At 40.7% G+C, this 13,197-nt stretch overlaps 1 protein-coding gene across 5 annotated transcripts in view; it reads left to right on the top strand.

Annotated features, from left to right (window-relative positions):
- The window catches only part of LOC149473256 (RCC1 and BTB domain-containing protein 2-like), a 95,308-nt gene that overhangs the window by 69,821 nt on the left and 12,290 nt on the right, over positions 1-13,197 (top strand). For 3 of the 5 annotated variants that reach the window (XM_089679119.1, XM_089679110.1, XM_089679136.1), the window contains 4 exons: positions 7,550-7,740; positions 10,876-11,002; positions 11,319-11,458; positions 12,450-12,580. In XM_089679119.1, coding sequence (XP_089535245.1) covers positions 7,550-7,740; positions 10,876-11,002; positions 11,319-11,458; positions 12,450-12,580 — 589 coding nt within the window. The remainder of the gene's footprint in view (positions 1-7,549; positions 7,741-10,875; positions 11,003-11,318; positions 11,459-12,449; positions 12,581-13,197) is intronic. The other 2 variants (XM_089679144.1, XM_089679126.1) reach the window with 1 other exon arrangement.

The raw sequence follows: 13,197 nt of genomic DNA, 5'->3' as shown, positions 1-13,197 counted from the left end.
AAATTAATACTAATCTTGCTATAGCTAAAAGTGAGTTTAATATTTAATGTGTTAAAATTCAAAGTCGTAAAAAAATTACGAAGAGATTGTTCTTCCCCATTCCAGATGAGGAGGATGTCATCTATGTATCGTTTGTAGAAAGAGAGCTCGGGCCACTCCCTAGCATAGATGACATCCTCTCCCATCTGGCCATAAAAAGATTGGCCAGACTGGGGGCAAATTTTGCCCCTATCGCAACGCCTGTGTTTTGAAGATAAAATTGATGGTTAAACCAAAAGTAGTTTTTTGTCATCGCAAAATCAAGGAGGGTTAAAATGAACTCTTTCTGTGGGACTGACCTAGTATTAAAATCATTTAAAAAGAATTAACCGCTTCCATCCTGTCAGAGTGTTTTATGTTAGTGTATAGAGAGGTGACACGCTGTCACAAGGAATGTGGATTTGTCTATAGTGATACTGCTGATGTCCTGAAGCACATGCTTGGTATCCTTTAGGTAGGTGGGAGTCTTAGCAACGAGTGGCTGTAAAAAGTAATCTATATATTCGCCGATTCTCGAGCAGAGAGATCCTATGCCATTAATGATTGGCCTACCTGGTGGATTGAGGGGGTTTTTGTGCATTTTGGGAAGAATGTACATGATCGGAAGTTTAGGTGCCATTGGACAGAGGTAAAGTTTTTCTTTTTTAGTCAGGATATGATCATCATACCCTTTTTGAATGATAGCATTCAATGATTTTTTATACTGTCCAAGAGGATTCTTGGGTAAGGGTAAATACGTTTCCGTATCCTCTAAGATATTATACACTTCCTTAATGTAGTCAAATTTGTTTAGTAACACAACCCCACTCCCCTTATCCGCCGGGCGTATCACTAGATTCTTTCTTTCCAGCAAGGATTCGATGGCCTTTTTAGAGGGATCATACTTGTTCACTGGTTTGATTTTAATGGCCTCCAGATCCTTAAACACCGTAACCCTAAAGGCGTTAATATAAGTGTTCGTTTGAGGCGGGGGATTGAATGTTGAGGCATTTCTCAGGTTAGAATTGATCCCTAAAGTGTTGTGTGTATTAGGTACCATGGGTTTATTATGAAAATACTTCTTAAGTGACAGTTGCCTAACATACTTCCTAATGTCAATATAGGTCTGGAACTTGTTGAGGGATGTTTTTGGGGCATATTTAAGGCCTTTATTTAAAAGATCTAACTCCTGTGTAGTAAGTGTGGTACCACTCAGGTTAAAAATGCCCCTATAATTCACAATTTTTGTTTTTTGGGGTTTGTGGACCCTTTTGCCTCCCCTTTTTCCTCTTCTGTGGCACTTCTCTTTTGTACCTGGTTTACCCCTACCGGTGTGTGATTTCTATCGGGTGGTTTATTGTAGCCATTATGGATATTGGGTGTTCTGTTTTCAGACCAGTAATGTTGAGGTGGAGGTCTATGGTCTGAATTTCTCAAATAGGGGGTAGGTGTTCTACCTCCATAATTTCTGGGTGAGGAGTACTGCGGTTTGTTGGGCTGATGTTTCTTGAATGGTCTATAGCCAGATTGATTTCTGGATTGGGTTCCATAGGGGGGCGGACCCAGATGCCAGTTAAGGTTGCGTGTGCCCACGTCCTCTTGTTTGTGTAGTGGACCAAACCTGTTGTTAGTAGGTATATTGTATGAATAGTCTGTATCAGACCTAATGAGTGGTCTATATTGACTATGGGTCCCTGTTTATGATGACCCTTGAACTTCCAAGGTGGACTCTGTGGTTTAGGGGTCTGATAAGCATTGTTAATACCAGTGGGTTTGGATGTAATTAAGGTTTCATCCTGCTCAATTTGCCATTTAAAAACATGTTGATCATTATAATCCTTCAGGTCTCTACAATATTTCTTACGTTTTTTTAATCTTTTGTTCCTTTTCAAGATTTTCCATGTAAGATTTTAATTTATTGGACTCAGCCTTATAATTCTCCCCATCCATATAGGGGGTGAGTTTATCACGGATTTTGTTGATCTCTGTATCTAGATATTGGAGTTTCTTTTTCTTTCTTAATATTAGAAACTTTAGCAGGTTCACACCTGCTTTGTTAAAGTACTGGTACCATTCTGCTGTACCATTGATATCTTCATACTCAGGGGGTATACTCCACCTTAAGGACCTTGGGACCATTTTCTCTTTAATGTATGTATCCAGAAAGGAAATATCCCATAATGTCCTAATTTCAGCAGAGGTCAGTAGGAAGTTTTGGCAGAGGTCAGCAGTAAGTTTTGGCAGAGGTCAGCAGTAAGTTTTGGCAGAGGTCAGCAGTAAGTTTTGGCAGAGGTCAGCAGTAAGTTTTGGCAGAGGTCAGCAGTAAGTTTTGGCAGAGGTCAGCAGTAAGTTTTGGCAGAGGTCAGCAGTAAGTTTTGGCAGAGGTCAGCAGTAAGTTTTGGCAGAGGTCAGCAGTAAGTTTTGGCAGAGGTCAGCAGTAAGTGACGCAGTGTTCAGAGATCAGTAGTAACTGGCCCAGAGATCAGTAGTAACTGGCCCAGAGATCAGTAGTAACTGGCCCAGAGATTAGTAGTGAGTGAGGCAGAGGTCAGAGATCAGCAGTAAGCGAGGCAGAGGTCAGAGATCAGCAGTAAGCGAGGCAGAGGTCAGAGATCAGCAGTAAGCGAGGCAGAGGTCAGAGATCAGCAGTAAGTGACAGTGGTCAGAGATCAGTAGTAAATGAGGCAGAGATCAGCAGTAAGCCAGTCACAGTTCAGAGATCAATAGTAAGCATAGGCGTGTGCACGGGGTGTGCTGGATACACCCTAATCACCCCCAAGTGCATACCTCCTAACTGCCCTGGATTGGGTGGGAGCATCCCAAGATTTAAATATAATCGCAGTCTCCTGGCAAACCATGCTGTATCCCAGAGCCGTTCTGGCACTCAACTCCATCATTTGGCTTCCGTGTCTCCCCTGGAGCTGTGCTTGTCACAGGCAGCTACAGAAGAAACAATGCTTGTTTATTCCGGGGAGGAGTCGGGTAGTAAAGGGCAGCACAGGGAGTAGGGAGGCTGGGCTTTGACTGTGATTGGATTTGTACAGGAAGGGTTCGGGTGCTAAAGAGTGGTGTGACATTTGGGGTGGGGTTACAAGCCAAGCATAGCCCCACCCCCTACTCCCTGTGCCATCCTTTAGTACCCATTGCTTCCCTGGCATAAACAAACAGCATTTCCTCTGTAGCTGCCTGTGACTAGCACAGTTGCAGGGGAGAGACAGAAACAGGATTTATAAATGTCAGAACAGTGCCGTGCTCCACTTTATACAAAATAAACAAGCAATAAAATATACAAAATCTTCCAAAATATTATTCAAGCGTCTACATCAAATCCGTGATTCACTATAATCACTGTAGTGTAGCAATAGGGTGCTCCTCAGTTCAGCTCTTGTGATATAATCAGACCAACACTTGTGCACCTCCACCAGTTTTGCTCTCACCTTGTGTATATGACCAAACCGCTAAGTGAGGTCATATAAAGCATCTGTCCCTTTGGACAGTCCTTTTGGACTGTGATGAGATGGAATTACTATCCCAAAAAGGTCTGGATCTCCTTCACTTCTCTAGTTGTCCTCCTCCATCTATTCAAATGCCAAGAAAAATAACCAAAACATAGAGCGCCCTGTTATAAAAAGCATTTATTTAAAATAAGCTGTATTCCACTCACATGTGTAACATAATTATGCGTTTTTTGTGCAAAAAACAATTACTCCAGATCACCGCTAGCGATTCTAGCATGCACAGCTAGCTGATACCTCTCTCACTGCTTGCCGAGCGTCGTGACGTCAAAGCCCCTCCCCTACACGTTACGCCACCGGATCACGTGGCTTCATCAGGGAAATGATTGGATGGGGTTCACAGCGTTTGGCCACTCTGCTTCCAGTTGCCAGGTAATAGCTATTACCTGCCAACTGGAAGCAGAGTGGCCAAACGCTGTGTAATTTCAGGGGGTTGGGAATAGTCTAGACAGGCATAGAACCCCATCCAATCATGGATGAAGCCACGTGAGGCAGATGGTCACTTACTACTGCATTGCGTGTCACTACTGACCCCTAACCTCTGCCTCACTTAGCACTGACCTCTGAACTCTGCCACACCTAGCACTGACCTCTACATCACTTAGCACTGATCTCTGAACTATGCCTCGCTTAGCTCTGAAACCTGCCTCACTTAGCACTAACCAATAACTTCTGACTTACTTAGTACTGAACTCTGCATCACCTAGCAGTGACTTTTGAACTCTGTAGTAAGTGACATAGAGCTCAGAAGTGACTCAGAAGTCGATATTAAGTGAAGCAGACTTCAAGGGTCAGTAGTAATTAGCGGAGAGTTCAGGGGTCAGTAGTAATTAACGGTCAGCTTGGCTTTCAGGCTAATGCAGTGTAGTTTTCCTGCACCATTGCTGCAGCACAGTGTCCCCACAGTTTTCATGTAGGTTAGTTGTGCTATAAACTTCTATTCTTTCCCGTGGTTTTGATGCACTTTCTGTCCTCCTGCAGAACAAATTTTGGGCCAATCACATGCCTCCCTGATGGTATGGCATAAAGGATAAATATCTGCTTGTATTTCTCAGCATTGATGGCACCATTGATCCTCTTCAACTCCATTTTCAGAAATGCAGCCTCAGACTTGCAAGGAACCTCCACCATGCCTCACTGTTGCTCTTCACTCCTGCTACAGCCAAATATTTCAAATTTTAACTCCTCAGTCCAGAGCACCTACTGCCATTTTTCTGCATCTCAGAAGATAGTTTGTTTGCGAAGGGCTGGAGAGTGGTACAATTATGAATGCTATATTTCAATGGCCAAAGTAGCCTCATTCTAAATTTTGCACGTATTATAAGTAGAATGTTGGTGGGGGGGGGGGGGTTTGTTGAGGTCTAATTGGGTTTTTTTGTATTTGTGTTACATCACAATTAACCTGCTGCTGGCCGCATTATTACTATGTTACCAGTGAATGGGCCAGAATGGGCTGCTGTGCCCGCACAGATGTGAACCTAGCCTAAGGGAGAAAATTGGGTATCTTTTATGTTATGGAGTTGAGTTGGAATGAAATGTCTGTTGGGTGGAAAGTTCTGTGCTCTGATTTTATTAAAGGTTCCGTACACCCAAAACAAAGGAGTTCACTAATGTCATATAGGTGAAAACTCTTTCAGTGCTATCTCCTCAGTTTGGTTCTCAGCTTTTAAGAGTCCCCCCCCCTTCTATTGTTTTATTCATATCACTGGTCAATAAAAAAAAAATTTAAATATTCTGGCCTGGACTTTTGCAGCTGTTTTAGACTAATTTCAGGGTGCTGATTCCAAATCTGATCTCAGATTTTCTCTATCACAGCTCATTTTTATGCTATCGGCATACCCCAAATTAACACTTTGTCACTTATGATTGCAAGTTGTTGCGAGTCAGTGACTGCTTTAGTGTTAAAATATGGTGCTGTATTTTTAGGATGGTGTGTTTTATAATATTTTATGTAGATATCCACATTTATTTAATATTTTCCTTCTGCAAGGAGGTCACACCAAATACCCTTGTTTCCTGTGCTACTGGGACAGTAGGACAACATTAGAACACTAGGTTAAAAAGAACTGGCCACCAAGAATCAGTTTGACACCTAGTGAAAAGAACATCAAGAATGAGCCTTTGGTTGATAGGAATAAAATTGTATTTCCCCCACTGCACATAAAACCTGGGTTAATGAAGCAATTCGTCAAAGCTCTTGATCACACTGGAAGCTGCTTCAGCCATATATGTTCAACCTTTTCAAGTCTCAGTGCCGTGAAGAAAAAGGCAGGAATATTTGATGGCCCTCAAATTAGAACACTCATCAGGGATCCACACTTTGTTACTACAATGACTGCGGCAGAGGCTAGAGCTTGGAATGCATTCTCTGATGTGGTGCGGAATTTCTTGGGAACAGGAAAGCGGGCAACTATCAAGAGATTGTGGAGGAGCTGCTCTTGAGTTTCCAAGCACTTGGATGTAGAATGAGCATCAAGGTTCACTACTTACATAGTCACTTGGCCCAGTTTCCAGAGAACATAGGTCACGTGATCGAAGAGCAAGGTGAATGCTTTCATCAAGACATTAAAGTTATAGAAGAACGTTACCAAGGCCGATAGAACTCAAACATGATGGCAGATTACTGCTGGTCCTTGATGAGAGACATTCCACACGCTGTACATTGGAGATCGTCAAAGAAGAGGTCGTTTATGCAGATGTAACATCACTATTGTGAATGACCATTTTGTAAATATTTATCTTCACAATTCAATTCTTACATGGTAATATGCATTCACTGACATTGATATGCAGTCACTCACAACTTTGTGCTACGGCTCATTAAATGTTTGTTTCATTATTATTGTATATTGTATCTTATCCTTGTATGTATGCCTGTATAGCTATTCATATATGAGCACAACTTTGCTGTTTTTATTGAAAAATGCAATATTTGATATCTCAAAAACCTGATATGATAGACAAAAACAGATGCCATATTTGGAATCAGCACTCCAAAATAATCAAAAACTGGGGGTTGGGGTCTTATTTTTTTTTCCACAGTCGTTAAAAGAAGGAGCAGCTGTGGAGGTTCTGTGTTTTTTTTGTTTTTTGTTTTTTAACTCTGACTACCTCCCTTCACTCTACTTTTGTTTTTTTTTCTGCTTATCCTCAGTTTCTTTGTAATATTGGATCAGTTCGCTAGGAGCATCACTTTTGAGCTCAATTTACTTTCTTTTGGTCATAATGATGGGAACCTCAGCCGATTTAAAATATAGATATTGTTCAGTTGTGACCTTTATTTTTCTGGACTGTTATAAAACTTTATTGAGGGACAGAAATGTCATGGGAATAGACAAGGGGTGCGTATTGTAGCCCTAAATATGGCAAAGTACTATTATGTCGACTGGAATTTTACTGGTCTGATGATATCATGGATCAGATGGCACATCTTGAAATCCTTTAAAAATTATTGAAAAGGATTATCAGAAAACATTTGAGGAGATTAAAACCCCCTGGTAACAGTCATGACAGTTGTCTAAACCTCAGAGCTTTTATGCCTAAGGCTTGCCACAAAAATTGCATGTTAAATTGCATGTTTCTTCAGACCACAATTTCACATATATAGGCAATTTGAGGATTAAAAAAAAAAGCATAAGGCTAATTCATCTATACAGAGTCTCCAAACGATGAAATATCAGATCCTTTAGCTATGGATAAACCAAGGATATGGTATTGTGTGTGTTGATAGTGTAAAATCGCTGAAATAACTTGTGCAGCGTGGTAAACTGTTAAAGGAAACTATGTGCAATGTTTTAATTTTAACCTTGGTATGTTTATTTAGCTAATTATTTGAAGTATATGTAAATGCTGATCTTTTACTAGACCTCATTCTGCACATCTTTTAATTTATTACAGCTTACAAATATATTTCTTATGTTATCATTAATTTGGTAAGGTAAAATTAATGTTTGTGGTAAGCTTGCACAGCTGCTTCATTAATCCTGTCTCTGTTGTTCTTCTGTTTGTGGGAATAGAATAGTAGAAGTAGCAGCCTGCCATTCATCACACACATCGGCTGCCAGATCTCAAAGTGGTCAGGTATACATGTGGGGCCAGTGCCGAGGACAAGCTGTCATCTCACCACATCTCACTCACTTCACCTGCACAGATGATGTGTTCGCCTGTTTCTCCACTCCAGCCATAATGTGGAGGCTGCTTTCAGTAGGTGAGGACAATCAGAGGTGCATTAATGTGTTCTGTTTATATTACATGTCCATAGCACACACACTGTACAGCTGTAGGCTTAAAGGATAAGTTCACCTTTAAAAAAAAAAAGACACTTTATTTGCTGGTAAGGGATTGCAATCAGCAGATCACGGGTGCAATGTCTGTCTCCTGCAGACTGTCAATGTAGCTGTCTGCCTGTACCTCCGATACAGGCAGGCAGTTACTAAATGACAGGAAGCTCAATGGACTACGAGAGCACTCACCAGCACCCTCGCAGTTCAACTACAAGCCATCTTTCACAAAGGCTGATGGAAGTTGTAGGTTTCATTGTCAGAACTCTGTGAATGAATGATGCAGTCATGTGGGTGGAACCCCACACAGCCATGCTCCTATCAAACTGACACAGCAGGTGCGGGGAGAAGATCCCAGGCCAACTGTCACAGGGAGGAGGGGGGTTGAAGCTGCAGGAACACATTACATGTTTCACCCTAAAAACGGGTGGAACGTGTAACATATTCCCCAAGGTGAACTTCTCCTTTTAAGTCTGGAATGATTAAATACAAAGTACAGGAACCCATAGCATCCAGTTATGTAAATATAATTTTGTTTGTAAAAAGTAAATTCTTGTAGGGTTTTTATGGGTTATACTAGCTTGCATTTTTTTGTGAAAATTGCATGTCTATGAACATTCTTTTTGTTTATGCATAAAAAAAAAGAGAGAGAATAGGAATTTTGACTTGCTTGTAATATTCATATCTTGGAGTACAGTACAGGACATAGGCAAAATATTCACAGACCCTGGGTTATAGGCTTGTGCCTTCAGGTGATTGGACACTGGCAAAGCTTTTGAGGTCCTGCCCCCTGGGTGCCTCCCCTATAACCCTGCCCAACTCATAGTGCAGGATTAATGAACAAGTAACAACCTTTAATAAAAACAAAGAGCCAGTCCCACCAAAGGTAAAGATAGCAACGCTGTCTCATGGCCATTCTGCTACATGGGGAAACAAAAAACAGTGTGAGGATGTGGGTGGACAACTATGTGTTTCAGGGGTCCCTGCCCCCTTTATCAAGTTTGCTCAATAGAGGGCAGGATTTACAAATGGACACATTTTGCATAACTTGTTTTTTTATATTGATACAAACCCTCAATATTACAAAAGGTAGCTAGGGGATAAGGGGAAAAGTTCAGAACGTCCTGCAATTTGTTGGGGTCAATAATATTCTTGATATTTGGGGCTTCCTTATAGATGAATCGTTGTTTAGAGGAAATAATAGAATTTAATTTGGAGTCTGAATAATATATGCCAGTGTTGTTGGATGATATTCTCCACATTTTCGAACTTGTATTGAAAAGTTGTAATAAACTTGATGGACTTAGGTACAAGTCCTCCTAAGCCTACTGTACTGGCCCTTGGGGATATTTCTAATCCTCCAAGATATATTCATAGACCTTGCATGTAAAAGCACAGGAGGAGATTTGTTCTTGAGAATGTAAGCTCTAGGGATCAGATTTCTTATCCATCTCACAATGGTGGATGGAAGCAGAAAGGCATGTTAATAGGACTAGTTCTAAGGGTGGTTTATGAAGAGCAGAGAGAACCATGTTGAGATCCAAAGGAAGCACAAGGTGCAGCACTGGGGGCTTAAAGCAGGGCTCTACCCAAAAGGGGAGGTTCTGCTTTAAGTACTCCTTCCCCCTGCCATATTTGGCATGCATTTTGGGGGGGGGGGGGCAGCAGGTACCTAGCTTTGACAGGTACCCACTATCACTTCTGGCTCAGTGCGCACGGAGTCACTTCACAGGTCCCAGAAGACTGCTGGACCATTTAAAAGGCTCAGTGTACCTCACACATGTGCAGTGGGCACTTGGCTGTGAAGCCGCAAGCTGTTACACCCAGGTGCCCACAGTTGAGATGCCCGTGCCAGAGGAGAGAAGGGACAGCTTGGGTGACCACATCCTGAATCTTGGGACAGGTGAGTGTGTGTTTATTAAGGGCCAATTCACACTACATGCGTTTCAGTTGCTATTTTTCTGCATCCAAAACGCACAGAAAGTAGGTTATATGGCTGTCAATGTCATAGTTCACATCAGTGCTTGCAGTTCCAGTGTGTTCTGGGTTGCAGGAAAAAAGTAGAACAGGCTGCAATTTTCCTCCACAGAACTGTACTGGAACGTGGTAAAACGCCTCAAAAATGCACCAGAACGCACATGTCCCTATTTCAATTGAAGAAAAAAAGAGGGGAACAAATTAATCGAAAAGCATCAAGAAAAGCACTGGAACATGCCAAAAATGCACATACAGAAACACATCAAAAATGCATCTGGACTGCTTTTCTATAGTGTGAACAGGACCTAAAAGTCAACAGCTACAGTTTTTGTAGCTGCTGACTTTTATTAAACACAAAAATGACTGGAGTTCCTCTTTAATGTGCAATATGTCTTGAGGAAAAGTGTTTTGGGGGAGCAAAGCCAGAGGTTTTTGAAAAAGATTGGACAAGGGAGAAACCTGTTTTTTTTTCCAGTTAAGACCAAGTTCTGCTCAAGACCTGATTGTAGGAAGATAAGAATGTGAGGAACAGAGTAATCTCTCTGGGATTGAAGCACCTGTGTTCACACTGGGCAAAAAAAAAAGGATTTCTAGGTATGAGAGATCATTCTGGTGGTAACGTTTAAGACCAGTGGTGTGATGTAACACCTGGTCATCCACTTGAGACTTCGCTCTGAGTGGTCATTTAATTTGTTTTTATATAGCGTCAATTTATTGTGCAGTGTTTTGACACATAAAACAATTGACATCAATCCTTATCCCTAAATCTGTTGTCCCTACCATACTCCTACAAACTAGGGCCAATATGACAGGACATCAAGTAACTACCTGTGAACTGTGAAAGGAAGCCATAAACTGTTATTTAAACATGGAGTGCCAACAAACACCATGCTGAGAGTGTTTCAAGTGAGATTCTAAGTAACAGCCCATAGCAGTAACACCAGAGTGATGCCTTCTGATACACACTGAGTGTAAAAAAGTGTATTAAATATAACTGAAAACAATTGTGTATGTTTAAATATACCAGTTTAAACTGGTGAGAGAATTTTTGTAAGTTGTTTTTCTGTATTTGTTCCCTTGTGAAGAGCCAGATGATCACCTGACTGTAGCAGAGTCATTAAAGAAGGAATTTGACAATTCTGAGACGGCTGACTTAAAGTTTTTAGTGGATGAAAAATATATTCATGTGCACAAAGTTCTTCTACAGATTAGGTAAGAAATCACAGGTGGGGATGAGTAAACTTCTGTATGAATCTACTTCTACAGATTGTTCAATCTGAAAGTACACTGCAAACCCAAACTAATTGTATTTTAGATGTATGAACTGCAACAGGTTTGTCAATAATGCCAGTTCAAGGTGTGCATAATTTACCGGATCGACAGTGTGCATGAATCTGATTTGCCTGTACATGTTCAGATTCCTTAATTTAAGATTGCAGTTTGGTCATCTCTTGCTGCAATGAATGGGGCACAATCATTGGCAACACTGCCAATTTTTTAATTTTAATCTTGTAACTTTTATTTCCAGGTGTGAACATTTTCGTTCAATTTTAAATGAAAGTGAGGAAGACATCATTGAAATTCAACAGTTTTCCTATCCGGTATATCGTGCTTTCTTGGAATATTTGTATACAGATAATATCAGCATTTCTCCTGAGGATGCCATTGGTTAGTATATGCACGTACTTGTTATATCATTTTTACTAACAGTTTTAGCCAATGCTAAACATTTATTGTGTGAACAAAGAGTCCTTCAGCTGTGACAATTCTGTGTAATTTCCTCACCCCTGTAGCATATTGGATTTCCTAACTTTCTGTCCTAGTGACAATGCTCATCAGAAAAAGCCATAAGATGATGTTCCCTAGTGAGGACATAGCAATAAAAACCTGAGAGGTTCTAATTCATACACTATCTAAAACTGGCTGCCGATAAATTTTGAAGGACCATTACATAAAAAAAAAATGTTGTAGTTGCTCTATCCTGACCAGAATTTTTAGTTCCACTCAAATGCTGCAGCTGCTGTTACAATGCCACATGAAACCCTACCTCTTTGTAAGGTAGAATACGTAAGCACTTGTGGAATTGACTTGGAAGAGTGACACCCTCAACTTGGGGCTGGAATTGACTTGGGAGAGAGTGACACCCTCAACTTGGAAGAGAATGACACCCTCAACTGTTGCGAGATTATCAGTGCATGTGGAATCACTCTTTTAGCTGTTAGAATCATTCAGACAAGTGTATATAGAACACTCAAATCCAGGGTTTCTCAGCTAGCGTTCCTCCAGGGGCTGCTAGGGGTTCCTTGAGCAACGAGCAATTTCTTCCTCTCAGATACATTTCTACTGATGCCATTAATCTTTTTATCTATCTGTAAGGGGGTAATTCTTCCTAATGATCAGAAGTATAAGGGGCATGCTTCCTACTGACTATTACACTAATGTACTATGATTTGTAGATATAGTCATTATCTATACCCTACTCTATCAAAAACAAAAAAATAAAGTTTTGCCATATAAAGCTTAGGATACAAGGGTTTTTTGTACTCAAGAACAATGCACACTTAGTTTTCGATTTATTTTACTTAGGAAGGTTATATATATACTGTAGATTTCTCTGCAATAGTCACACGTTTAATTTTTCTGTTATTTCTGTGTGCAGGACTTCTGGAGCTAGCTACGTTATACCGAGAAAATAGACTGAAGCAACTATGCCAACAGACCATAAAACAAGGTATCTGTGAGGAGAATGCGGTCGTACTGCTGTCAGCTGCCGTTAAGTATGATGCCCAGGTACAAGGAAATCCTTTATAAGTTGTATAGACAATAAAGCCTTACAATACATCTCTGCCATTTTAAACAGTCCTATTGTTAAGCCCTAATTCAAGTAAATACAGTATCACGCAATATAATGTCCTAGTTCAGACAATCACTGCGAGAATGTTCTCAGTGCACATTACTGACTCTGGACTGCCCCTCCCTTTTAGCCTGTGTCCAATAAGACGTTGCGGGTGGTAACTGGTCAGCCCTTTTAAGTTTTGTTCAAAAGTCTGTATTTGTATATTAGAAAGCTTTGGGCCAACTCGTTCTTGAAGGATGCTCCTTAAAGAGTAACTCCACTTTTGTTGAGAAAAAAAACCCTCTGGGTGATCAACGTACACTACAAGGATTTTAACAAACTTTGTTGCAGATTTCTACCTGTTTCTGCTCTAAAGAAAAAGTCGTTTGTTCCACTTTGCATCTTTGGATACTAATTCTGAATTGGGAGTGACTTTTTCATCATTAATCAGTTGATATACTTGCTGCATCAGCATCCCTTTAGAAGTGATTAACTCTTCAGGAGTATCTCAAAAAAAGTGAGATTTTTGTTGCAGAGGATACCTAAAATTTGACTCTGGATCTTAGTGTAG

Source organism: Staurois parvus, unplaced genomic scaffold (assembly GCF_062004578.1).
Source record: "Staurois parvus isolate SC_StPar_1 unplaced genomic scaffold, SC_StPar_1.0 ptg000017l, whole genome shotgun sequence".
Taxonomy (NCBI): Eukaryota; Metazoa; Chordata; class Amphibia; order Anura; family Ranidae; genus Staurois; species Staurois parvus.
Note: the sequence above shows the minus strand (reverse complement) of the source record. Positions and strands in the feature narration are given on the sequence as shown.